The 27,055-nt window shown below is 48.3% G+C and overlaps 1 protein-coding gene across 1 annotated transcript in view; it reads left to right on the forward strand.

Annotated features, from left to right (window-relative positions):
- Positions 1 to 25,595, forward strand: part of LOC119440490 (hemocytin-like) — a 122,921-nt gene extending 97,326 nt beyond the window's left edge. The window contains exons 56-73 of the mRNA XM_049662939.1: positions 1,233 to 1,441; positions 2,469 to 2,666; positions 3,964 to 4,196; positions 5,949 to 6,150; positions 7,834 to 8,181; positions 9,563 to 9,733; positions 10,898 to 10,923; positions 12,216 to 12,384; positions 12,533 to 12,640; positions 17,395 to 17,595; positions 18,614 to 18,711; positions 19,022 to 19,138; positions 19,688 to 19,906; positions 20,655 to 20,747; positions 22,682 to 22,810; positions 22,900 to 22,954; positions 24,067 to 24,219; positions 25,219 to 25,595. Of these exons, the coding sequence (XP_049518896.1) occupies positions 1,233 to 1,441; positions 2,469 to 2,666; positions 3,964 to 4,196; positions 5,949 to 6,150; positions 7,834 to 8,181; positions 9,563 to 9,733; positions 10,898 to 10,923; positions 12,216 to 12,384; positions 12,533 to 12,640; positions 17,395 to 17,595; positions 18,614 to 18,711; positions 19,022 to 19,138; positions 19,688 to 19,906; positions 20,655 to 20,747; positions 22,682 to 22,810; positions 22,900 to 22,954; positions 24,067 to 24,219; positions 25,219 to 25,418 (2,929 nt within the window). The 3' untranslated portion in view covers positions 25,419 to 25,595. The remainder of the gene's footprint in view (positions 1 to 1,232; positions 1,442 to 2,468; positions 2,667 to 3,963; positions 4,197 to 5,948; positions 6,151 to 7,833; positions 8,182 to 9,562; positions 9,734 to 10,897; positions 10,924 to 12,215; positions 12,385 to 12,532; positions 12,641 to 17,394; positions 17,596 to 18,613; positions 18,712 to 19,021; positions 19,139 to 19,687; positions 19,907 to 20,654; positions 20,748 to 22,681; positions 22,811 to 22,899; positions 22,955 to 24,066; positions 24,220 to 25,218) is intronic.
- Positions 25,596 to 27,055: the final 1,460 nt, after the last annotated feature.

A 27,055-nucleotide genomic window follows, 5' to 3' on the forward strand; every position in this document is an offset into this window, starting at 1 on the left:
ATTGGTAGAACGCAAAAGTGAAACGTGTTTTCACAGAAGCTGTTGCATGGTTGCTTCATGAACTCACGGTCCGCTTCAGCGAAAGGCGCACGATTTGCGTGACGGCGACCGTGGTGCATGTTTACTTCGCGCCAGGCGTCTCAGCGCGCCGACTTGCCCGCGAGAAATTAATGAGGGCGTTCTAAGCTGCGTGATGGTGCATGAGTCTGTGGCGTAATGGTTTCAATGTCGGGCTTCTGTACTATACTCGCGGATCACCTTCTGTGGCAATGAAGGGAAAGCTGCGGAGGAAAAGCGCGCACAAGTGAGACCGCTTCTGAAAAGAGTCCCTCGCTTAAATCCAGGTTAGTTTAGGCTGGGGAAGAGAAAACGGAAACACCTTATTATAGCAACCGGTAAATAAGACAGAACACACCACTAAGTTTGCTTATTTTGCGGCGTTTGGAACTTCCTGCGTCTGAGCAAATCTGAAACCGTCGCACGTGGAAGCTGCGTCGATTCAGCGTCTGTTCCGAACAATCAAAAGCACCGTCAAACGCTGCCGGACTACTTGGCGCGGTGGTAACACACGTGCAGCAGCCACGCGCCAGTAGCATTCCCTTCATTGCCACAGAAAGTTGTCTGTGAGTATAGAGGTCCTGCGTTCGAATCCTGCCATCGGACACTTTTAATAATCTTTGTTTTATTATTTATTACACAGCACTTCTTTGAAAATGACGAGTTCACGAAGCCGTTTACTTTTTGTTCTTTATTCTATGGCTACACTGCGTTGGAGCCTCCGCTGCGCTATGACTACAGAAGCATTCCCTGTCAGCGTTCGTTAGTACGTGTCACGATGCAGCGCTTCGCTTCACCGCTCCCGGATGGCTGACGTCACATCCGTTGCATCCGTTGCCGAAAATCAGTCGTGAAACCCCGCAGATTAGACTCACTGGGCGGCGCAATACACGATTGGTAATTAGTGGAATGCACAATAAACAGCGTGATGTGTGACTGGAGCTGCATTAGCGTCAGCAAGAAGACTATCTTTGATATTAGCCGAATGATCATGATCGAAAATTTTCTATCCCCTACAACACCACACTTGGTGTCGGGGAACTGAGCGTGTAACTGTTCTCGAGATTGATCGTTGTATTTTGCGGCGTAATTATGCGTAAGAACTTTCCTCATGCAAATCACTGCGTTACTCGGCGTCGTGCAATGCATCAGCTGCGCATTTGTTTGCTTCGCAGGACGCCCCCGCTGTCGCGCTGCATCGAAGACAAGAGCCTGATAAAGTCATCGCTCAGCACTTGCGCGGACCAGGTGTGCGACTGCGTGGCCTCGGGCGATGGCGACGCTAAGAAATGCATGTGCAATGCCATCGAGGGATTCGTGTCCACGTGCAAAGCCTCTGTGCGAAGCCAAATCGCATCAGAGTGGAGGCTGTCGCTTGGATGCGGTAAGCAGCCGGGCACACTTTGGTAGGATGCCGTCGCGCCGAATTTTTTTGCCGAACGTTTGTAATAGCCCGAGACAGCGTACTGAAGAAGCCGTCTCCCGAGCTGTGCTACATGTTTCCGCGTTTGCACTCAATGCGCATCCAACTACGTGTTACCTCAAGACGCACCGAGTGCAATGCGCGTTTGATTCAGCCGTATACACCGCAGGCGTAAAGTGCGTTCCAAATGCCAGTGTTGGATGCGTAGATATGCGTTCGCACGACTTTGAATATTTCTCACCGAGGAATTGCAAGCTTAAAGAAAGCTTATACGGACGCGAAATCGCGTTTTCTTCCAGTGAATTCCCTTGTTAAGCTTTACTAGTGTGAACATGTATTTGGACACAGAAAGGACATTGATATGCATTGATATGCAGCGCATTTATTCGCACTGGCAGCTCAACACGAAGACTCGGTGGTGAGCTTCAAACGCAATTGTTTTACCGTGGAAGCCAGAAATTGTGAATTTATGTTCCCTAGAACCAAAGCAGGCCGCATACACTGTGTGAGTCTGAAGGGCAGGAATTATCGGTTTGCAGGAGCCACTAGTGAATATACTATGAGCTCTGGAGACTGTAAGCACGGTTTCGCGAATGTCTTGACAGTGCGGAATCAGTGTCTGCTGGTCGAGCGGTTTATCGGTGTACTTACGCGAGCGTTTGCTATAGGGCGTTTTCAGGCTGGTTTAAGGTAAGGGACATATCTTTTTTTTAAATAATTTCGAGTAAAATTAACACAGCACACGCCTTAAGTACAAGTGTGTATATTGTTTCGTGTAACTATCGACGAAATCGATTTGTAAAATTGGGATTAGCTGCAGATGAGAAGGTACTGGTAATCTCCTGGTGCAACATAGCGGCTCGTTTCTCTTGCCAGTGGATCATTTCTGTTTACAAAATCGGAAGCTTTCCAGCGTCTCTGTTTGCATGTACAGCGAAATGCGAATGTGGTATCGGTGGTGACGTGCGCCCGTGCGCGTTTTGCGCAGCACCCGAGTGCCCGGCCGGAATGGAGTGGCGCGAGTGTGGCCCTTCGAGCGAGTGCGAGCCATCGTGCGACAATGTGCACCGCCCCAAAAATGGTGCCGCCGACGACTGCCCCGAGGAGTGCGTGGCCGGCTGCTTCTGCCCGCTGGGAATGGTGCGCCGAGGAGACACCTGCGTGCCGCCCAACATGTGCCACGACTGTGAGCTCCATCACTTTTTTTTATTTTGAAGACAATGTCTCCCTTCGCGAATTATCCGCACTTTTCCGTATTGAGTATTTGTGTTTCTAGCGTTTTACGTGCTGCCGATTCCGAAGCTAGTGCAGTCTAAAACAGTGGGCCGATGCCGAAGATAGTGCAGGAAAATAATTTAATTATTCCGATGCTGCTCCTACTACTCATGCGCGAGGGGTGACGCGATAGAGTACCGTGCCCAGTGACTCCGCCCAGTTCTCATCCTCAACTCGCTCCGGAAGACATTGTCTTTGATCGACTTCAACCTCTAGTTGAAGTCGATCCGGCTCCTCTTGCTTAGCGCGGGAGGAGCCGGAAGCTTTCAGTAAGAGCATGGAAATGACGCCCCACTAGCGTGAACCAGTTCACGAAGTGCGGCACGAATTTAAAGGACCTGCAGGGTTGTGTTTTCACTACAGTCGGCGACAACGTAAAAGTGAAGTGGCAAATACACGGCTGTCCAACTGAAAAATTAAGTCGAGGACATTGAAAAAAAAAAAAAAATGCGCGGCACCCGTAATGCAGACGATGTTGGTTCAGTTACGCTCGTTCATTTCCACGTCGTCACAGTGGAGGGGAACTTTTGCTTCGGCATTGGTGTCTTTCGGGAACTGTGTTTTTGGACACTGAGGCACAGGCGCCTCGTGCATTACGACTTTGCGGGTGGATATTTTATTTAATTATATGCTTGTCACCGACTATAGCGTCCTATAAGTTTTTCGGTGTTGGCAAATTCGCATACATTTCCGGAAAATCGAATACTTAATTCTCGAATTTAAAAAAAAGTTTTTTTGCCTAGAACGTTCGTCGCAATTTCGCATCTTGAATACACAGAAAAAAAATAGAACGTCTAGAACCCTATCTTTTACGAGGAAATACGAAAGTTAAAAAGCTGGATTGATGCTTTAACCTTCTGAATTAACATTTTCCGACGTGCAGTAATCTTTGTCTCATCCATCGTTCTCGGTGCTTTTCATTGGACCGATAATATGAAAAAATATTTTCAGATTGAACACTACTTCCAAGTTCGCGCACTACATATTCACCTCGACTATATCTTGACCTTAACTTCAGTAGCCGGATTATTCTATCGACGGTTTCTTTCCTTTTGGTTGCACTAACTTTCACTTCTTTCCTTACGATCCCCCTTCCGCTAAACAATGCGTTGGTAGACGTATAAGCGTGTAAAGGGACGGTTTCTTTTTGCAAGAGACCACTTCGACCTATTCGTGGGACCGCAATTTTCTGTTCTGCTTCTACGCAGGCGTGTGTCGAGGCCACGGTGACCCCAACTATATCAGCTTCGACGGCCGCACGTTCGACTTCCAAGGCAACTGCAGCTACGTCCTGGCGCAGCACATCTCTGGCGACAAGGCGCTCGACTTCCAGGTCGTCGGCGTGAACGCTGAGTGCCCCGAGGAGCCTCGTACGACTTGCACCCAGGGCCTCATTATAAGCTATGGCGATAGCCACGTCAGGATCTCCAGAGGGCAGAGAGTACGTCCGCGATGCATTTTCTCTTACTCACGTGTTGTCCACGGTAGGCAGCGGTTGGCCCCTACTCCATATCAACGCCATGACTGTGATCGATCCGCCTACACGAGATGGAGGCAACTAAAATTTCGCGCAACGTGTTTATCTGCCATCGAAGCGCACTTTCACTGTCTTGGAGGTAACGCGACGCATCAAAAACTTTTCGCCTTTATGATAAATTGCGGACCGCTGTGTAACGATAACGCTAACTTTGTCGTGTGGGTTGGTAATGAACGTGCGCGTATAGCTGTGACCCGGTAGCATAGTAGTTCTGTCGTGCACGAAATAAGGGGCCCTCGTTCCTCCTGACGAGAAAAGTCATCTCTGACCAGCTCAAAATTTGGGTTTAAGGGCACCGATTCAACAAACAGCTATATTAACAAAGACACCCGCCGTAGTGGCGTAATGGCGTAGTGGCTAAGGCGTTATGCTACTAAGCGCGAGCGCGCGGGATCGAATCCCGGCCGCGGCGGCCGCATTTTGATGGGGGCAAAATACAAAAACGCCCGTGTACCGTGCATTGGGTCACGTTAAAAAACCTCAGATGGTCAAAATTAGTCCGGAGTCCCTCACTACTACGCGCCTCATAATCAAATCGTGGTTTTGGCACGTAAAACACCAGACTTTAACTTTCATTGCTATAGTAATTATATGGACACTCCAAGCGCATTTCTGCCGTCGGCGTCATCGCTGTCGCCGTCGCCGTGAGATTCCGTATGAAGTTCAACGGTGATAAAATCGCCGCCGCGCGCCGTACGCTGTGTGTGCGAGTGAAAGCGTACGAGGGTGAGCCATCAATCGCGGCTAAATGTAGCGCACGCGAGGGAGAAAGCCAGGCCGGAAGCGCGCGGTCTTTCGCGCGCGAGGCACGGGGGCGAGGAGACGCAGATGGAGAGGGAGGGGGGTGCATTCCGCTGGCTGCTGCTCACATCACGGCCGCGCGGGCGCCGTTTCTTGAAAGCGATCAGCGATGTGGGAGAAGTGCGCGCCCGCGCGGCTTCAAAGCGATCTTCAAAGCGATCTTCAAATCGATCTGCAATGGGGACAAAGTGCATGTGCCGAGTGCCGGTAACTTCGTATGCGCTGTGCTTTCGACGTTTAATTCGCGTTGAATCGAGATGAGAGACAACGCGAAGGTCAATTTGCCCGCTGCTTCCGGCGCGCTTTCTCACTATGGCGTTTTCACAGCCAGTTGCCGCGATTATCGAGCGAGATGTGTTCATGTTTACCTAGGCGCGCGTGACCCCATGCTTGTCTCTTTAGTTGGTAAGCGAATGTTTACAACTTCATACGTCCCATTAAACTAATATCCTTGCTTCGTACGTATAGCTGTATACTAATTTGCTATCGCAATCGATGCTGCGCCTTTGGCGAAACAGCGACTTTTTTTTTTACATTGTCAAAGCCAAGCACAGAAATGTTATCTGGAGCGTATACAAATAGTCGTCATCCATTCTTGTTAATGATTAAAATACAAACTCTGTGTTGAAAATAAGCAACGTCACACAAGACAAACAAATTAGGAAAAGGACACTTCACATGCAGTATCACTTGCATATGGTGAAAGCGCACCTGCCAAGGGTATCACGATGATGATCACGAGCCCTTTGATGCGTTTTATCAGCCTGCTTCATGTATATATTTACGGACCGCTTTTGTTAACCGAATAGTATATACAGCAACGAATCGACAGCTGAGCCACCATCTCTTTTCCAGGTCCAGTTCGACGAAAGCGAACTTCAGGATAGAGATTTCCCGTGGAGCATGCAAGGATTCAACATTTCCTGGGTTCCGGGCCGCACTACCGTCGTGTACGTGCCCGCGATCAACCTCGTGGTGCGGTTCTTCGAGCTCAACTACGGCTTCAGCATCGAAGTGCCCTCGTTCACGTACTCCGGGAAATTGACGGGACTGTGCGGTAAGTCGTCCACTTTACCTTTTCGCAGCATAGTTTTCTTCTTTCTTAGCGATAAGAATTGCGTGAACTTCTGCCACTGTGAGTACTGCATGCCTGCCGAAGAACTCCTGTTGACCACTCGCTACAGTTATGTTGCAATCTGCAAACGCATTGTAGTGTGATATAAGGGTGACAAAGTTGATCGAATGCAGTCCAAACCACGAAATGTTTTTGAAACACGAAAGTTCGAGAAAATAAAAAAAAAATGGCGCAGTTTCGCCCGAAAGGCGAAGCATCAATTGCGATCGCATATTAGTAGAGCTATTCGGAGTAGGGATAGTAGTTTTATCGGCTGCATAAACTTGGACACATTCGCTTACTAACTGAAATAACAAGCGTGGTGTCAGCGCGCACAAGCAAACATGAATAGATCACACTGAATGACCGCAGACAACGACTGTCAAACGCCGGCAGCAAGCGCAGCCGCCGCAGCGGGTGAAGGTTCGTGCGGTCTATCGCTTCAACGAAAACTGAGCGCCGAATGCACAGCACATACAAAGGTCAGAGCCGTGTGGAGATAAGAGATGGTGCGGGCGACCGTCACAGCCGGGCAAAGTACGAGCGCAGTTGTTGGCAAAGTAGAAGCAGCGCCCCCCCCCCCCCCCCCCCCTCGCTCCCACGCTGGCTTCCCGCTTTCTTGCTTTCGCGTGGGAGATTGAGTGGCAAGTTCCCCTTGCGCCCGGTTGCAAGATACGCCTTTGGTGCCGGAGCACAGCGTCGCCCCGCCTCCATCCCATACCCCCACGGCCTTTCGCGCGAAGGTCGCGTTTGCTTTCCGCCGTGAGTTCACTCTCCATGATAGCGCGCGTCCCCGGCGCGCGGCGACGATTTTATCGCCCTTGGACTTTATACGGGACCTCACGGCGACGGTGACGGCGACGGCTGAAATCCGGTTGAAGTGTCCATATAATTGCTATCGCAATAAAACGAAATTTGGTCTGAGTCACTGCAACTGTTCTCAAATGGAAAACTTCAGTCGACATTCTTCCGTGCGACTAGCACTTTTCTAACCTGTATTCCCGGTTGAGTAGAGAAGTCGCGAACGAACTTTGAAATCTTTTGGGTTGGGCTGTACTTGCGAAGCACCGCAACAAAAAACGAATAATGCCAGCACCAGTGTCGTTTGTACTCTCGATAGACTATTTTGCAAGCTTATATTAACAGCCGGTGTAAACCTTTTTACCTTCCGCTGAAACCTAGCATCGAATCTGCTCGAATTACGTCGAAGTCGAGCTGCGCAGCTACGTAATTTTTAGCATCAGATTCACCACGTTTTTTTTTCGATCATGAACCTTATAGAGATAGCTCGTAACTTATATGACCACGAAGGCGTCTCTTACAGTCATTCATTTGACTACATGCCGAGCAAAAATATGTGTTGCTTGGACTTATCCGAACCACAGTCATATTACAGAGGCACCACGTGGACTCCAAACCCCTGCTGGCTCCGCAGGAAAATGCACACGCTAACGCGGCCTCAAGCGCTTAAAGAAAACGTCACCAAACATGATTTTTTGTTCACCTCAGTAATGAGAGGTTGACTAGTTGCCGGTTTTGAATCGCGTGAATACTGTTGGGACAACCACAGCCTGCGCGCTTAAGCACCCATATACCCACGCGCATTACCGCCTTCCGCGCTCGCAGGCGACTGCGACTTGGACGAGAGCAACGACCTTCAGCACCGCAGCGGCTACCAAGTTGCCGAGGTGCGCGACTTCGCCTACAGCTGGCTGGTCGAGGGCAGCCCGGAGATCTGCACTGTGCTGCGCTCGTCGAGCCAGCGGGAGGTGCCTCCGGAGGTGTGCCGGTTCCAGGAGAACGCGTGCGAGCTGTACGTGGATCCCGTGGCGTACCAGCGGGCCTGCCTCAGTGACGCCAGCTACTCGCGCAACCTGAGTGCCTCGGTGTGCCGCTCCAAGCTGCAGTACGCCGCGCACTGCTGCGCCACGGCAGGGGTGTCCGTGCACCGGTGGCTGCAGGACTCCGGATGCGGTACGCTCACAGATGCGCAGCGCGTCAACCCCGAGGATCGCGATTGTTCAGCGTTTCTATTTGGGCTTGTTTGTTATCTATAACAGCAGTAAACGTAGTGGGGCCAGTTTTATCCAGTTCCTTTCTCGTTTGCCCCTGCCTACAACGCGCTGCGCTTTTTATCGCGATTGTTGGGTAACTCGTGAGCTAATCACTGCAAGTAAGGCATGGCGGCATTTTTTTTCAAGTGTATAGAATGTGCTTTCATTCCACCCATTAACACAAACGTAAGTTTCAATCTATCTCCGTTGATGGAAATTTGTGAACCATTAGTTGAACAAATGGCCCCTTGGCACAGTTGGTCGAAGGTGCCATTGCATAAACAAAATTGTAGGGCAAAAAAAAAAAGAAAGAAAAAAAAAGCAGTGGGTCGCTTGTGTGATTCCAGAGGGTGTCGTCGGTATACTCAAAGTCGGCACTTTACACGTGACCACTGTACTAGCACGGTATTGCACTGCACGCGTAATGCCTGACAAACCACGTGAGCGCACGAGACAAAGAAACACCGAAACTGATACGCAATAAAGTGAGAAAACTGGCAAGAAACTGTAACAGAACATATTTTACACGTGACAGCATCGACTCTAGTGGTTGAAACTTGCTCGAAACTTTAATGTTTAATGCGGCTGTCACGTTTGATAAATCTGTCAGAGCCACACCTGAGGGTCGACAAATGAGTGCTTTCGTCTCCATGCTGCAGGCAAGCCGTCTGCGCATCCGTAGAAGAGCAAATAAATCAGTTTAGTTACGTAACGCTGTGCGCAACTGTAACGACCTAATCACATTTAAAACGCTACTTAGAAGCTTACACACTTAACATTTTAGCACTCCTATTGGTGTATAACAGGCGCTTGGTTTATCCCATGGCTACCACACTAACGCGTAAGTCGAGTCGTTGATGGGCGCAGATAACGTTTTCTTTTTTGGTGACTATATTTTGGCAACTAAACATCATTATAACTGCGATGGACGAGACAAAACCTCGATGAAATTAACTTTAACTATTCTTACCAAACTCTCGTGTCAACTATTTCGGTGGGCAGCAACACAGTTTTCAACAACGCCTTCACTAATCGTACATGTCATTTGAGCTGGCTGTCCAATACAGTTACTTCTTTATAGCCTTGAGGGTGACCGTGTTAGTCATATGGGACTTAAAGGCGCAAAACGTTTAGATCGTGCGCTTTCTGCTGTTTGCGCGTAGTGTGCGCCACGTAACCCAGAGAACGTAACAACGTGTTTCTACGCCTTCGGTGCACTGGAAACGTCCTCCTTCATTATCAGCGATTAACACACAGTGTACTTGCGTCATCGCTCTATTCTGTTTCCTCCGTGCGTCCAGATTTCAGCTGCCCGAAGAACATGGAGCTGCGCTGCGACACCGGCTGCCCCAAGACATGCGCCAACTACAAGGAGCCGGAAAGCGCGTGCCCCGTGATGCCGACGTACTCGTGCTTCTGCAAACGCGGCTTTGTCCTCAAGAACGGCGAATGCGTCGACACTAAGCACTGCGGTGAGGAACTGAAACGGTGGAAAAAGGGCACTACATATGGGGACAGACATCGCTATTCTGCAGTTTTACTGCACACTGTAAAGTAATTTACACCTTTAAGAGTGTAAATCGGTCAGTAATTGACACCCGAAAAAGTGTAAGGGTGTGAATTGTAGACACAATTGCATTCTTACGCACCCTTAAAGGTGTAAGGTTGTTTACAGTGCTTTAGCATACAGCTTCATTAGTACACGCCCTAAAACAAAAGGAATACCGGTGACCCCTCTTGTAAATATAGAATTGTCTTCGTGTCCTAAATTTCACTCTATTTTCAAGCTCAAAAGTGCTCTCACGATTGAGGAAGGTTATTGTTGTGGGACAAGATAAGCCCCTGAGGGTGTAGCGACGACGTTTGCCGTGACGACGTTTACTCTCGCGATGTCAGAACCATGATTCAGGGCCCGAAAGGATGTACGATCGCCATAACTGGTACAAACAGTCCCGAAGTGCTTGTCCTTCGATATATTTAGTTCCACTTTATGATAATCTCCGGCTTTATCGGCGAACGGCGTGCTTGGTCTACGTCGACTGAATTTGCGTGATTGATGGTCCACGCGCCATACATGCGCGGAACGTTGCTCTCAACAGTTGTCACGCCTGTCGCACGTAAGTCACGTGAAAAAGGCATAAGTGTAAAGATGTTATGCGTTGAGATAGCGTTATGGGGAAACGTACGATCTTTTTCGAATGCGTTAAGAGCACTGCGCGCTTGGCCGAGGGTATACCGCTGGTCTGTGAACTTGTGTGTATATGTGGTGTTCTTGGGCACTTGAGATCTCTTAATACTGAGAAGCGTGAAGTTTATCATATACGGAGCTTTGAATCGCTACGGGCACACACAGCCTAACTGTCGTATAGATTCGTGTAATAGCCTTGCCCTGCAACTGAGAACAAAACATTTTAAAAAGTTTACATCGCTTGTGTTTAAGCCGCAACCGTGCGTACTTGCACTTGACCGCGCCGAATCTTAATTTACGGTCCTTCTCAAGCCAATGCATTAATTCAGTTATTTCACTGTTTTTCCTGGCGATTGAGTTTCAATTCCTCATAAAAAAGAATTTAAGAAAAAGAAATAAAGAAAGAAGGAAAAGGAACAGGCTCTTATTTTGGTTTTGCCCTTTACAGAGGCCTGTGACGATCAGGGACACTTGGTAAGTCAGCAGGCTTGTTATTCACCGTTCATTATTTCTTTCCTGCAACTTTCCATTATAACTTTTGACCCTGCATATCCTCCTGAGACCCGAAACACCTATGTGATATAATTGCTCCTCAAGGTGGTTTTTATTGTCTACTGTTATGTTATGAACCTGAAAAACAATTTTTAAAATTAAGATACCACGGTTAAATGCCAAAAACTGCATCTCCATGTACGTGAACATCTCCTCATCTCCTCATGTTTACTATTGTAAAAACTGTATCTCATTGCTTAAACAAAGAGATGAAGATGGAACTACGTGTAGTACATTGCCATGTTGCTGGCGCGTCCGGTATTTTTCACGCAATCTCAGTGATTTCGAAACACACCTCACGTTTGCTTTCGGCCATCTGGGACGACACAGAGGTCTACATCAATTGAGTGTCAAATTCCTCAAAAGCAGATCGCTAGAATTTGAGTAAACTACATCTTCACAGTTACGCATGCACCATACTTTATACTCAGAATGAATATTTTGCGTAATTACTTGCGAGTGAACTTATAAAAAATGTAGAAGGCAATGTGCAATGTATTGTACAAGGAGTATTAGGAGGATATGGGATACGCGAGATTCCGTAATCCGGCTTCACCGCAGGCTCACAGCTCAGGCAGAACACCATGTGCCAAGAGCGAGAAGAAATCAGAGGGAAAGATGACAGGGACGGTGGCACCTTCCCGTGCGGTGTAGCGTTGCATCGTTTGACGAGGATGATGATTCAATTTGAAACTCGGTGGTGGCGCATATGCCACCGAACTCATTCTTTTAATTTTTCCTTGTTTAGATATAAATATCTAAATGCCTCCTATACACTATTCAAAATAGAAATTTCGCTTCATTGAACGTTTTCCCTACATTTGCGGCACCAATCTTTCAATGGTGTCTTGCTAGTCTCCACCGCAGATTAATTCACGTTTACCTTGTTGTCCTTGTAACTTAAGGCATCTTGTAAGTTCACTACTTCCACATTTATCGCCGAATTGATACTGTGGCATTCTACTAAAACATGATCAATGCATTTGAACCCTTTCCTCGCGCTAGATGCGAATAATGTTCACCTGAACATTTTCTTTCTCAACTCTCCGTTCTTTACATTCTGATTTTATCGTCCGATATGACGCCTTCTTGCGTGAATCAGATTAGATGTGTGGAGAGATCTCACAGAGCTTCGCAATAACTGCGTACAGTGCATGCGCACTATTGTGTCTCTACAATTATTCGTCGTAACTGCCTTCAACGATTCCCCGAAGGTCGGCGACTCGTGGCAAGTGAGCTCCTGCGAGACGTGTGGTTGCGGCGAGAATCTGAAGATTCGTTGCAGAAGCATCATCTGCCCGCCCCCGCCAATCTGCAGAGATGATGAGAAGCTGCAGCAACTGCCGAAACAGAACGGGACGTGCTGCGAGGCCTACCTTTGCGGTAATTCTGCCCGCTTAGTTGTTTACACCTCTTTTTTTAATTACCAGCACAACGTTTCGCAATGTGGACTTCGTCATGCCACCTTGCCTGGTTTTCTTGCATTTGGCTACACTCAGGGGACTTATTTTGTTTTCCTTCCTTTCTGCAGATGCCAATTTGATATCCTCCTGCAAGGCGCCCGAACCCGTCATATGTCCACCAGGTGCCATAACCAAGATAAAGACAGACAGCTCCGGATGCCCAACCCATGTCTGCGGTTAGTTGTCGAGAAATGTTGTATACGTAATTGACGCCCGTTTTCACTGTCGGGTCACCGCTCTGGCTTGCATGCGTTCGTTTACGTATTTTTTTTTCGTTTTCTTCTCTCTCTCATCCTGTGTCTCTCCCTCTTTAATTTTTGTTCATTGCTTACTATTTACGCTATATTAACGATGTAGGAGACGCGCATCATAGGTACTGAAGGTGAACGTTCTGATTCCGAGTCGCAGAATAAGCAAGTAAAGTTACAGCACCACTGCTCTACGCCTATTGTAAAAGCGCGGAGGACGACCGTAACTCTTCTTTAACCCTACTGCATCTGGTGTTGCAGTCGAACCCGCGTGGTTTCTACGAAGCAGTACTGATGTTACTTAAGATGTACTGATGTTGACATTAAGAAGAAAAAATGGAGCTGGGCAGGCATGTAATGTGTAGGATGGATAACCGGTGGACAATTAGAGTTACAGAATGGATACGAAGAGAAGGGAAGTGCGGTCGAGGACGGCAGAAAACTAGGTGGGGTGATGAAGTTAAGAAATTTGCAGGCGCAAGTTGGAATCAGCTAGCGTAAGACAGGAGAAATTGGACATCGCAGGGAGAGGCCTTCATCCTGCAGTGGACATAAATATAGGCTGATGATGATGATGACTGATGTGCCTGTGTCGTGGCCGCCGGTGTGGGTTCCGAAGAAACGAGTGCCGGCCATAGTTTTCTAGTGAGCGTTTTTTAAAAGTGAAGCTTTGCGAAGCTCGCCGGGTTTCGGGACTGTGCCTGCGGCCTGGCTGTTCCCTTTCCGAATAGGCCACCCAATCAGAGCGTAGTACGCGCGCCAGGCGTAGCTGGGTTCCTTGCAGCACCACCAGATGGCGCTCGCCTCCGCGCATCCGCGGCGGCGCCGGCCGTTCGAAAAAAAAAAGAACCAGGAAGCTCGCCTTCGCGCGTCCGTGGCTGCGCGGTAATGAGGAAGTAAATGCTTCCTGCGGATAGGAGTAGGTATGCGCATGCGGCCTCTGAAACCATGATGCGTTCAAGACGTCTGTGGTACTCACTATAGTCAGCAACTCCGCTTAACAAAAGGCGCGGTGTAATTTATGTGCGCCCTCGTGTGTGTGTGTGTGTGTGTGTGTGTGTGTGTGTGTGTGTGTGTGTGTGTGTGTGTGTGTGTGTGTGTGTGTGTGTGTGTGGTGTGTGCGTGTGTGTGTGTGTGTGTGCGTGTGTGCGTGTGTGTGTGTGTGTGTGTGTGTGCGTGTGTGAGCACACGCACGCACGCACACGTCTCCTCCTATAACCCAGCCTTGGCATGGCATCGCATGGCTTTCCGCGCAGCTGAGTGCATACGTGGCTCACGCGCCGTATTTTGGAGATAATCTACGGTGGGTTCCAAGGCTAAGGGCGGGCCGAGATGGCTGGTAGTTCGTGCGTTCGTATGGTGAGTTTTGGTGGTCGCGTGTTCTCAAGTTTTGGAGATGCGGTGAAGTGAGAGCAGCACAAAAGCGTTCGCTTCCCGCTGCCGGTTCTCTTCATCACGCCAGCGTTGTCGCATCGAGTCTTCGTGATCATCGAGATGTGAGATCGGTTCACGTTTTCCTGTATGCGCTTGGCACCATGTTTGTTAATTTAATTAGCAAGGGAATGTTTAACCCAATTTATGAGACTGATAATACTATGAATCTTGCTTGGTGTAGTCTAATTGTGATGATTAAGTGTGGGCGCAGGTTAGCCAGACGCACAAGAAGGCAACCAGAGACACAAAGAGACGTATTTATGACACGAACGGCACGTGGGACAATACATGAACATGAACTATACAGATAAGCTGGTTAAGTGTCACGCTCGAGCACTCACAGTTCTTCACAGGAGTCCGGTCTCGAGGTGACGGCTCGGCGGACTTGGCTCTGGCGGCGGTGGGTATACGGGCGGCGGTTGAAGCTCAGGATGGCTCCAGGACGTAGCCCGGTTCCGGAGCGTTAGCTCTGGGTTATAGCCCGAGCTCGGCACCGTAGTGGTGGGATGAGAGCCGGGACGAAGCCCAGCACAGCCGTGGGGTAGAAGCCGGGGCGGCGCCCGGTTTGCGGAACAGGACCAGGACTCCGGGACGTAGCCCGAGCCTGGAACACGGCAGCGGTCGTGCGAGCGGGAACGAGGCTCAGCTCCGCAGGACCCGCGTCGATGGTAGAAGCCGGGGCGGCGCCCGGTTTGTGGAACAGGACCAGGGGGCTCTGGGTCGTGGCCCGAGCCCGGCAGCACGGCAGCGGTCGTGCGAGCGGGAACGAGGCCCAGCTCCGCAGGACCCGCGTCGATGGTAGAAGCCGGGGCGGTGCCCAGTTCACAGTGCAGGACCGGGATGCCGGGACGTGGGCCGGCGTTCGGTCCGCTCCATCTCGCTGCACTGCCCGTTCTGTCAGCCTGGCTGCCCCGTCGTTCTAGATGGTCTCTCCCGGCACGCGCGCCGTCCACGCGCACCAGCGACGCTCACTCCCGCGCTTTTCGGCCCCGCACGCCGAACACAAGCACGGAAAAGCCCGCGCATTTCATCTCTCGGCCCCGCACACCGAGCACAAACATTAACTGGCGTCCTCCTACCACACTAATGCTTTGCTAACGATATTAATGCTTCGCCATTCGGGTGAAACTGCAATTTTTTGTCTTCATTACCCGCCACGTTAAAAAATCATTAATATATCGTGTTTTTTTACTTTATAATGCGAACAAATATCTCACTTACGAAGACCGTTTTTTCAAATTTTAAACTTTTGTCAACGCTCGCCTTTTCAGAAAGTGTGCTTCACTGCAATATGATGCTTAGAGAGGTGAAGTCTATTTCCCTGGTAATAACCGCGGCAATGTAGAGATTTTAAATTCGTAAACATCTCTGTGCTTACCCAACGAGGAAACCCGTCCGTCCCTCCCTCCGTCCGTCACGCAAGACGATCGCTTTCAAGAAAGGGCTCGCAGCAGCGAGCGAATCGACCTTCGTGCTGCCTCTCGCTTCAACGCGAACTAAGCGGCGAGAACACAGCGCACACTAAACTATCTGCATTCGGCTAAACAGGTTATGATAAACCGGTTATGATAAACCCGTTATGATAAACAGGTTATGATCAGTGACGTACACCCATATGACGGTCACTCTCTGGGGTGTGTAGTAGAGGAACGTGCCTTCTATGGATGGGTGGCCTCGCATCTATTCCGACATTGCCCTAACATTAGAGTGTAATCCGTCCAGTAGTTTTACTTCGAAGACGCTGGACTGAGCATGAAGTACGTCAAGCTAGACACCTAACGCATAAACGAGTTGTTGGATGTCACAGAAGATCAACAAAGGGCGAACCAATCTTCTTAAAACAGTCTTTCCGCCGAGCACGACGTCGTGCATGGGGTCGATTTATGCTACCAGCGGACTCCTTTCTACGAGAGCTTAATGCCAAAACGCCCGTGCACTCTTTAAGAACGCCGTGTGGTTTAAATTTATCTGAATTTATCCGCGGCTTGCGGTGCCTCTCGTAAAGGCGTGCAGCTTTTTGTTGTAGAACTCAATTGCGCATATTACTAAACATGCCCTTCGAGCTGCATAAATACAATTTTAGCACTACGGTTTGCCGGTTTGTACGGCAACACGTTATTGCATTGCTTAGGTCCCTGTTTTTTATATTATTTTTGTTTTATTTTGCCAAAATGGAAAGATTCGCTGCATGAATGTCTCTGTGTGTTTGTACGCCACTGCTTAAGTACTCTATACTGCGACGTATATTCTTCTATACCAAAGAGACCACGAGACGCTTGCTACTGCCAGCATAGTGCACAATACTGTAGATTAATTTTTGCGATGACAATTATACGGACACTCGAGGCGCGTTCGCGTCGTCGCCACCGTAGTGTTGTCACGGCAACGACGGCGCATGCGTGACTCGCACACGGAGGGTTAGATGGTCTCGTCTCTGGAGAGGTAAAAGGTGAGTGCGTTTGTTCGCAAAAACGAGGAAGCCAAGTCGACGCACCGTCACGCTATACTCAATATGATCTGCAGCACGTTGCGAGGAAGCAATCGCCCACCATCTCTGTGAGTGTCCCCGCTTCAGTGCACCCAGGAAAGAACTTTCAAGAGTGTTAGATAGACTTGACAAACGCCCTTTGTCGAAGGAAAGGGTTATGGGACACTGGCCGAGACCGTCCTCAGTATTGAAGGATTTGGAAGCGTTGTTGCGCTTCTTGAGGAGAACTGGTCTTAGAGACAGACTTTAAGCAGTGCCGTATTCGCCTTTCGTCCCCCCCCCTTTTTTTTTGCTCTTCTTTCGTTTTTTTGTAACATCTTTTTTTATTATCCTTTATTCCCCTTACACCCTTTCCCCAGCACAGGGTAGCCAGCCGGTCTGAGAACTGGCTAACCTCCATGTCTTTCCGTCTATTCCTCCTTCCTTCCTTCCTTCCTTCCTTCCTTCCTTCCTTGCATAGGGTGAAAGTAAACACAATAATAGGCATCGCGGTTGGTTTTATAGGATTTATTACACACCGCTTGACTCAATCTTCGCATGTATTCACACATATGCGTTTTATCTGCATAATTTTCATATTTATGTACCGCGTCAGAGCATTCCTACCACCCTTGTTGTATAGTCACACTTTGGACGCTGACCTTTTGTTTCACTATACTTGCGATTTCCTCTTGATTCACACCTTGGCAGTCAGTGAAAAAAAAACACAAAGGAAACCATTATGTGAACCTTCCCGTCGTTTTCCTTATCCCCCTCGCAGAGTGCGACCCGAAGATGTGTCCGCCGCTGCATTGGCCCGTCACCCTCGACCCGGGACTGGAGGCGTTTGTGGAGCAAAAAGGTTGCTGCAACAAGGTGTCCGTGAGGTGCAACCTAAACAAGTGCCCCGAGATACCCGCGTGTCCGCCTGAGACTGAGCTGGAGAACGCGCCAGGAGAGTGCTGCACCATCTACAAGTGCAGTACGTCGATGTTCGCTCTGAAACGCTCATTCTGTCTACGCCGATAACCTTGAGCTGCGTTCACGGCATAGCCGTATAGGTTGTAGGTTTTTTTTATCGTAGACCCTACCCGTATTAGCGTACCAGCAACTGTCGCTATACCGTAAGCGAATAAAACAGTTTAATTTGAAGCGCAGAATAGGAGGAATTCGTGCTTTTCCTGAGCAGGTTGCTTGCTAACGCCCCACAATCATTCTCTCTCTAGTGCGCGCGCGCTGCAGCTAACGTTTTCTGCAGCTGATACATAGACAAAACGGTAAAAAGCTATAATGATCATAGCAATGCGCTAGCCATCGCCATCACTGATTTGCCATTGGGCGAAATTTAAACTTTTTTTCCTTTTTGTTTTCTGCTTTCAAAATGTGCCGGAAGGTCGCTTTATTGGCAACTGTTTCCAATAACCGCTGTATCATTCGTCATCGTTGCTGTGGAAAACCTAACCGTGGCGATAGCTGATCTGAAGTAGAGAAATATAGTAGACAAGTTAAGAGGTTCTGGAAGGGTCGGGAGCTTGAACTACTGATGTCGAAAAGGACAATGTTTTACTCCGCGCTGATTTGCCGCAACTCTCGTCGAATATTCACACCTCTGCTGGATATGTCAGCCGTCATTTTTGAAATCGGTGTATCGTAGTCCGCACATGGGCTGGTGTTGAGAACGAAGCTGAATTGAGTTGTTTACAGCTAACTTCCCGGTCGTTCAATTGTTGTTTCGTTCGTCTTGCCTTTAGTGGCGCATCTTCTAAATACTCGCTTCTCAAGGCTTATGTAGCGACGGGCAGCACAGATCTTGCCGTAAACGTAACTAGACCCTTAAGAATGTTATTTAATGTCATATAAAATGTGACAGCTAGTGCGGTAAGGTAGAGGAAAGGCGCGTATTATAATTTTTTGATCCAATCGTAACAAATGAGGCTGCATCGCGTTATAAAACTCCCAACAAACCTCACGCTCTCCGCATTATCATTTATTCGTTGCAGTGCCCAAGAATAAATGCGCCTACATCCACCGCTACAGGGTTGTGAACGGCATGCAGGTTCAGCTTCATCCCGAGCAGCGCTATCAAAAGATGTATCCAGTGAGTATACTTTTCTTTGCTGGCGACTGCCTAGTATTAGGCAAAGTTAAGAGAGTGCTTCACGCTTGCAGTGACTTCCTTTTTTCTTTTTCGCAAATGCGCAAATTCATGCACCCATCATGTCGGCTTCATCATACTACATCATACATGTAGTTTACAAACGGAATTTGTCTGCTACATGTGCAGCAGTTCAACGAATCGGCATGATGGGCCAAAGTGACAAACATTTCTCACCAGAGCGGCGGCAAGCATGCCTGCGTATGAAACCACAAGTGGGCGTGAACTTGTCTGCGTGGTTTCCAATGTGCAGGTGGACTCAAGCTGGACGGACGGACTCTGCACCAACTGCACGTGCACTGAACACTTCCACCAGTACCAGTATAGCTGCAGAGTCAAAGTGTGCCCCAGCCATCAGAAAGACAGTGAGGTCAGTGCATTGCTTGTTTTAACCTTCGTATTAACTAAAAGCTACAGCATAATTTCATGCCTGAGCTCCAAACATTCGTTATGTACTTGCAGGTTGTCGTCGACTTTAGAAAAAAAAAATGTCGATAGCATCGGTGGAGTTACTTTCGATGCAGTTAAAAACCGGGTTTAAGCTGCCGACGAAAGTGTACGCTACTCTAAAGTACCTTACTTTTTTTTTTTTAAGAAGCCTTACATTGCTATAGAGCAATGACCTCTGTGAAACCATGACGTTTATGTCATTGAAAAGTCGTCGTTGCGACATTGGTAAAATAGGTTAGGGCAGCTAAAGTTCGTAACAGAGAGAGAGAGAGAGAGAGAGGAAAGGCAGGGAGGTTAACCAGGTCTTTTTTCTGCACTGCGCGGAATCAAGGAAAACCATACACGCAGACAAAAATATCGCAGCTTATGGATCTGTCTAGTTAAAACACACTGGAGAGGTTCTTTGTGTGCGGATCGTAACATTCGCAAGCACTCATAAACAGCAGCAACGTGCCCTGTCATCGCACAGGACTACGAGTACTCGGCGTCCTCGCGCAACGTTGGCGTGTGCTGCCCGGAGGAGCGTCGCACCGCATGCCGGGGCGGCGGCCAGACACGATCCATCGGCGAGGCCTGGGAGGAGCCCGCGGACGGCAAGTGCCGTTCGTACCGCTGCGAAAGGTCGCCCACCACCGGCGAGGCCGTCAAGGTGGTGCTCACGCAGATCTGCAACAACACCTGCCACCCGGTGCGTGAATCTATGTCCGCGTTCTACTCACGGCTGTTCCCTGTTCAATCCAATGTTTATCCTCATAAACCTAAGACAAATTCGAAGAAGACATCAATGCGGGAGGAGGTCTCATAAATAGAGCATTGAGTGTGAGACCTCCTGTTAATGCGCGCGTTCAAGAAAAATAACTTTACGATGGAGGTGTACAGAAAAAGCTTAAGTCGTACAAAGCGCCATAACTACAATGAACAGAATAAATACAACATTGCAATATGCAACAAGCTACTGCGCTATTTCTGCAATAAACTCCACTATTTAACAGGAAACTTGACCTGTTATATTTCCTGTTTCCCATAAAGTTAGAGCGGATAATGTATGCACTATTCATTTAAATGCGTGTAAAATTCATATTATCGACCAGCTGCATTTACTTAAATGATTCGACCAAGATTTTTTTTTTTTTTTGTATTTCTAAGACTCAAAGACTATTCTAAGACTCATAGACTATTCTAAGACTATTGTTGGTAGCAGATTCTTATTTAGGCTTTCAAAATATTTAGCATACTTTACGAAGATCGGAAAATTTTAGAGAAGTCGAAACACAAAATTTGGAACTTTGCTTCCGCTCATTATTGCAGTTCGCGGCCTCTTATTCCAATGGCAACAGCACGTGCTGCGCTACGTGCCCAAGCACTTGGAGTGAAGCTTGGAGGTAGTAATATTTCTTACTTTCTTCTTCTTTCTGTTTTTTTTTTCTCTTTTTCAGAGTGAAAAGTTTGTAGAACCTGCTCCAGGCTCCGGAGATTGCTGTGGACGTTGTGTACGCGAGTACTGCGATGAAGGCGGTAAACTGTACCAGGTGAGGACTATGGTAACCAGGCCTTCGAAACGCGCCGTAAATGGAAGCAGCACTTGATTGCTCCTCAAATAAACTAAACTCCAGTTGACATCTACGTAATGTGAAGCATGCTCGCTTTTGTTGAATGATATAAGTGTTCTGCAGAGAACGGTTAATACTTTTGCGACTTGTGTATCGTATCGACCTGCGTGTCTATATACAGACCCTTGCTCAATCACAAGTTTAGCTGTTTTTTTTTCGACGTAAATCAATCATTGTGTATGCTGAAATGAATACTCTTATTTCAGCCGACCGGCAGAAGCAATTCGTGTGTACGGGTCCTTTATTAAAAATTAAGATGTCAGCACGTAGATATCACGGAATTTGAAGCCAGCCAGCTTTTTCATGTTTTGCAAAAAAAAAAAAAGACAGATGCCGGTGTTGGACCTGGGTGTCCAAAGATGTGGGAAGTTCAGGCGCCATGGTGCAGTAAGGATAGTTGGCCTTGACTAACATTCAGGTCGTTTTAGACCCCACGTTTACGTTCACATTTTGTACAAGATCGAGCGTGCGTCCGTCTCGTCTTTTAACTTCTCCGTCGTCATGGCCACGTCACCTTCCCCCAATCCGGTGTCAGGAGATGGGTGACATCAGCCTCGGCCAATCTGGAGGTTTTAGCCCCTTTTCCTCCGAGGATAGCTTGGCCCAAAACACACGCATGTCACTGTGCATGAACACGGAAAAAAAAACGCACAATGACCCCGTTTTCGACACGGACGTGGCTTTTGGGCTCGGTGGTATGCGAGAAAGATGTCTACATCCGGTTCGCTCTTTTCTTAGTCGCCCCGGGATGGGAGGGAAAAGCCAAAGGCACACAGGTCACCAACGGGAGAGAAAGGCACCACGAGATCGTTTGAAGGAATGTCCCTTTGCAAATTACCCAAACCCGTTTGACGGTGTCCAACTGGTTGCCACAAATCCACGCAGTTGGAACTGTCTGACGAGGGCGTTGGCTCGTTTGCAATTGTCGCGTTCTCTGTGAGCGACTGGTTTCGCGGGGTAAACGCCTGATCGTACAACACTGGACAGGTAGCCGTTAGAGAACTGATCTCGCACACGGTATACTGCTTCTACATATTCAAACGTTGCTGGCGACATTTTTCTAATCGGTCATACTCAAGATCGAGCGACATTTACCAATAAGAACTGTGCGTGTCAGTATGGCCGCTATGAGGGATCAAACAATGGCAGCCTGTGAAAGCAAAACAAGTATCAGCACAGATAAGGAAGTTTGTTCACTGAGATCCGGGCACAATGATAATAAATCAATTGCTTCCGTGAACGTTGGTGACACCGATGCCTCAAACGGCGGTGTGAAAGCATACTCTTTGTGATTGAAAATTTTTGCTTTCACTTGCATCTATTTAGCAGAGAAATGGGTGGTATGAAATGAATTTAACGAGCGAAAGTGATAAGAAATTTCCTATCTAACATCATGAAGATGCTCCCGCACGTACATCACAAGCGACCTGGAACGCCTATTATCTCACTAAAGAGATAGCTACCATCCGTACGATCGCGTCACGAAGATAGGAGGAAATTACACACGTCCTCCGCGAAAATTGTTTCGAGTTCTTATTTCACCTTCGCGCTGCCAACTGCTGAATCCGTGGTTGCTCATTTGGCAGAACGAGCTCTCCGGACAGGCAGTGGTACCGGGTTCGCTCCCTGAACTATGTGACGAGTTTGTTTCCACCAGCAATGCTTTGAGTCCGGAGAAGCCGCGTGTATTTCTTTTGTAGCTTGTGCTGCCTTTGATGTAGGTGCACACTTGCTGTTAACTTACTCGGTTTACCACTCCCGTCGCGTTCCCACTGCTTGTGCCTTGTTTTACATCCTGAGCACATATCTGCAATCAAAATAGAATAATACCCTGCCCCATCTGCATCATCCAGGTCGGCGAGACATGGGTGTCCAATGTCAGGCCATGCTTCGAAGTCAAATGCGTCCGCAATGACCATGGCGCCGTGGAAATGAAGTACACGCTCAGGCCGTGCCCGCCGCTGCCATCCAACTGCCCAAGAGTAAGCGCACTTCATATGAGAATTTGGCGGCACACGTTGACCGACTTGTTGGCATGAACCATTGAAAATGTCGGTTTTTAACTTTGCAGAACAGCATCGTGCGCGATGAGACCGGATGCTGCCAGAAGTGTCAAGTTACACCAGGTGATCTGTCCTTTCTCTTTGTTTTCTCTGGCAGGCAGAGTGTGGTGCTTTTCGCTAATTGAAAGCTCTCTTATTTTTGCCTTCCCGCTCACAAAAGACGAGAGAAAGATTTAGCCTTTTTATTTTCGAATTGTTTGTTTGTTTGTGTTTGTTTGATTACACATGCTGCCGCCTCTTTACGAGATTCTGCAGTGTGGTTCAGTACAGGCATACGCGCAATAATGAGAGTGAAGCGAAGAAAGTAATGCGGTAACATACAGTGGTTTGCTTTTTTATTCTAACTACTTCAAGAAGTACAGATTTTTTCTTGCTCAAATTTCAGAATTTCTTCTCCTTTTTTGTCGCCATCGTTCAGTCAAACACTCGGTATCTTTGTTTGCCTGGTTCGGCAGGACTAATGCAGTTGCCAACGGGTAGATAAATTAGTCCACGTCCTTGCGGCAACTCGTTTCTCCGATGACGAGACCGGCATACGACCACTGTTTATTTGCGATTCCGTTGGGAAACTAGAGTTAAAGAGAAAGCATCAGTAAGCGCAACGTTTTCTTTAACAACTTCATCATCGCCGCAGTAGTACAATACGTGACAACAGCACAAGGGGTCATTTTATATTTTCGTTTCTTATAGGTCTACGGTCGATATCGTCTCTTTTAGCGACTTCTTAGAAAGGGAGCCGAAAGAAAAGACAAAACCAGGGACGTTAATCAGAACAAACAATCTGGTTTACTCCCTAACACAGTTGGATGGGAGGGGAGGTAGAACGACAAGAAGAAAGTAGAGAGATAGAGAGAGAGCAGAGGCACACGATCATTGCACATAAAGAGAGAGAAAAAAAAGCAAGGAGAGGCAGAGCAGGGAGGTCAAGCAGACGAGCATCCGGTTTGCTACTCTACACTGTGGATAAGAAAAAGTGGGACTAGAAAGAGGAAAGGAGAGAGAGAGAAAGAGAGAGAGAATGAACACAGCTAGCTTGCACGCGAGAGGATGAATAGAAGAACTACAGACGTCACTAGGGCCAGTGCATTTCAAAAAGTGCACTAGTGCATGAATAACATTCTACCATAAAGAACATAAGGCGTCTTGTTAACGACAGGCGCTCTTTTTTTACGCAGGTCCCTGTGCACCTCGCATACTAAAAGAACAACAGACGGTGCAGTACTTCTTCCTGAATGACCCCAACCACGGGTTCTGTTCAAACACCGACGCCATACCAGGTCTGGCCGAATGTCGTGGGCAATGCACTTCGAGCACTGTTTACAATCCGGGTAAGTTGACGCGTCTGCGATTCCGCATTGTCAATGTAGTTCCGTTGTCGTTGAATGTAAGCCTTGGCGGCCTTTTTTACTTCCCCTTCCCCACAACTTCCCCTTCCTCACGAGCTTGTTTCTGTCACCTCTTGTGTTAAGTGCTGACGCTCTAACTCGTTGATCACGAGCGAGTGCCCCGGATAATTGCGTGTGTGATGATAGCACTTTGGTTTCTACACTAAGGGCTTCGTACACTGTTCAGTGTCCATATTTCTTCGCTCATGCGAATTACTAAATTGTACTTCAAGCATCGGGTGCCAATCTGACCTGTTTGCAAGGGTCAAATAACTAATGTGCCACCTGTGTGCAGAAGCATGAACGTTTTCTGTCTTGGTTCTCCTCATTTCGTCTGCTAAAAAGGAAGGGTTCCAAATGCCATACCCGCCTAAAAGAACACACCCTCACGATTTTGGCTCATAAAGTGTGCATGGTTTCACCACTAGGGGTCATATTGGGAGTGTGGCTGAGGACCTTAATTAGGTGTAGTGCAGTGTCTTATTTCGGTGTACTCTACTAAAGGTTATGTGCGCTTATATACTTGTCAAAAGGAAGTTACTTTAACATTTGTTTTCTTTTTACGGACAGTTACGATAGCTTTCTTTTGCTTGGCGGCATCCAGTAACACGCAGCCGAGCTTTACGTTTCAAAATTTAGGAAGGATGTTTACACAACCACTAACCGAGGAGAGTCATGGACACGTAGTGTGGGGTATTTATAACCACCATTGTAAGAGCACACGTCATGGCATACGCTATGTCCACAAAGGTATCGCGGTACACTATTAACTTTTGACGCTGGTCAGGATAATCTGGGATTCAGCCATGCTCCCGTACGGCCGATCCGAGCTTGCGCACTGTGCCTAATGAGACCAGCTAGTTTGATTATTCGGTCATATGAAGTGTTATTGAACAGCTTGGAAGACAAATCGTGCTGTGTGTTTCATTGTCTCTTTTGCAGAGACAAACAACTTCACGTCGAGGTGCAGCTGTTGCACCATCACGAAATCCGTGCCGAGAAAAGTGACGCTAACGTGTGAGAAAGACCAGAAAACCCACCGCATCCAGAAGGACTACCAGAACCCGACGGCGTGCAGCTGCACCCCGTGTGGGGAGTCGCGGGATCCTTCAGGCGGCATAAAAGTGCCCATACCACTTTAATGTGGGCACGCCACCGGGCAACGCCCGAGCATGAGAATGTGTGTACACCACCATCATAACGTCGTTGCTCCTGTGGAATGAAAGTAATGGCAGGACCTTCAAAAGCTATCATCTAAGCATCGTTTGTCACGTCAATAAACATATTTGTCACGTCAATAAAGTTCAGATTTATAAATGGCGTAACGCAGGCCTGCGCCACAACGACCCGTGGGTGGCATGCGGCCTGCGAGCAGGTATTTAGCGGCCCCAGGCCGAAATCAAGATTCTACGGTGTCTGTCGCCAAACACAATGCATGACATGAACTGTTGGTCGGCGTCAGGCACGTTTAAAACAGAGTGTAGAGAATATCTTGTTGCGAGCAGATATAAAATGTGAACGACCACCAAACGTATTCGTCAAGTCACCGCTGCCAAGGCAGCAAGCATTATTGGCGCAACATCCATAATTGAATCGAACGTGCGCTTTCCCAATTTGCTCCGATCGAATATAGCACCTGCGAACAGGCGATTTTGTTTGGTGTGTTCGCCTTACTTTTCAACCTTGACAAACATTATGCACATCCCCAGCTGAGGCAAGCAATCGACGTGCTCCCACGTCATCAAACATGGCGACGCCCACGGTATCGCGGCGAAAAGGGTCTTTCTCACTCGAGAACTTTGTGATTAGATTATCTAGCTCACCGTAGTTAGATGCTGTAGTCGGTGATGGCGCTGTGTGCCTGTGTCGCGTTTCTCCACCACCTGGGCTACCCGGGCCGACGGTTGCGAGGGGCGTTCGTCGCCGCAGTTATCTGCGCGTGTCTCTTGTCGGCATGCACCGTTTCGTCCTGCAGGGAATTCCGAAGAAAGGGGACACCATCTACAGTGAATGAGTGTGACAATACGGCCACTGAATAAAACGACACTCACAGTGCGGCCGGCCGTGTGCATCGAAGACGGCGTGATCCACCGCAGCGCCACCAACCGGGGACGGTTGTCGGGAATCGGCTTCGAAAAAGCGCCAGGAACGACCCAAGAACGCCGTCGACCGTAGACGCCAACGCGTCCCATCCCCGTCCGGGAGTACAGTCCGGGCCAGCGCAGCGGCTGCGAATGCAACTATAGGGCGACGCTCGCTACATTTGCAGCCCGCCTAACACTGCAGGCCACAACTTTTTAGAATACAAGGTCTTAACTGACTTCACATGGGTTAAGTGTATCTGGGTACCTTGTAATCACATTCAGAAAGAAAAACCGCCCCTTTAGCTCCTCCAGAACATTGTAGTGAGTCGGCAAATAGTATTAATGTAGGTCTTAACAACACAAAACGCGATAATTAGTGGAGAGCATGTAAAGTTAACGGTACGGGCGTAATTAGCGCCAAGGCAGTAAAAAATTTACCGCATTGCACTATACTCCTGTAAAGGGTGCACCACTGTAGATATAGACATGTTGAGGAAAAGCCACCGTACGGCCAGCTTTTGGGAAATGAGGCGAGTTCGCTTGGACTAATCAAGGCTCGCGCGAGGCAGCGGTGTCTGAAAGGCGGCTTCGCCGGTGATTACAAGAAGCGATAATTAGTCACATAATAGCTAAATTAACAATATGGGCGTAATTAGTGGCGGAGTGGCGCCCTTCATTCCATCCCCACTCCATTC

Source organism: Dermacentor silvarum, chromosome 2 (genome assembly GCF_013339745.2).
Source record: "Dermacentor silvarum isolate Dsil-2018 chromosome 2, BIME_Dsil_1.4, whole genome shotgun sequence".
In the NCBI taxonomy this organism is placed as follows: domain Eukaryota; kingdom Metazoa; phylum Arthropoda; class Arachnida; order Ixodida; family Ixodidae; genus Dermacentor; species Dermacentor silvarum.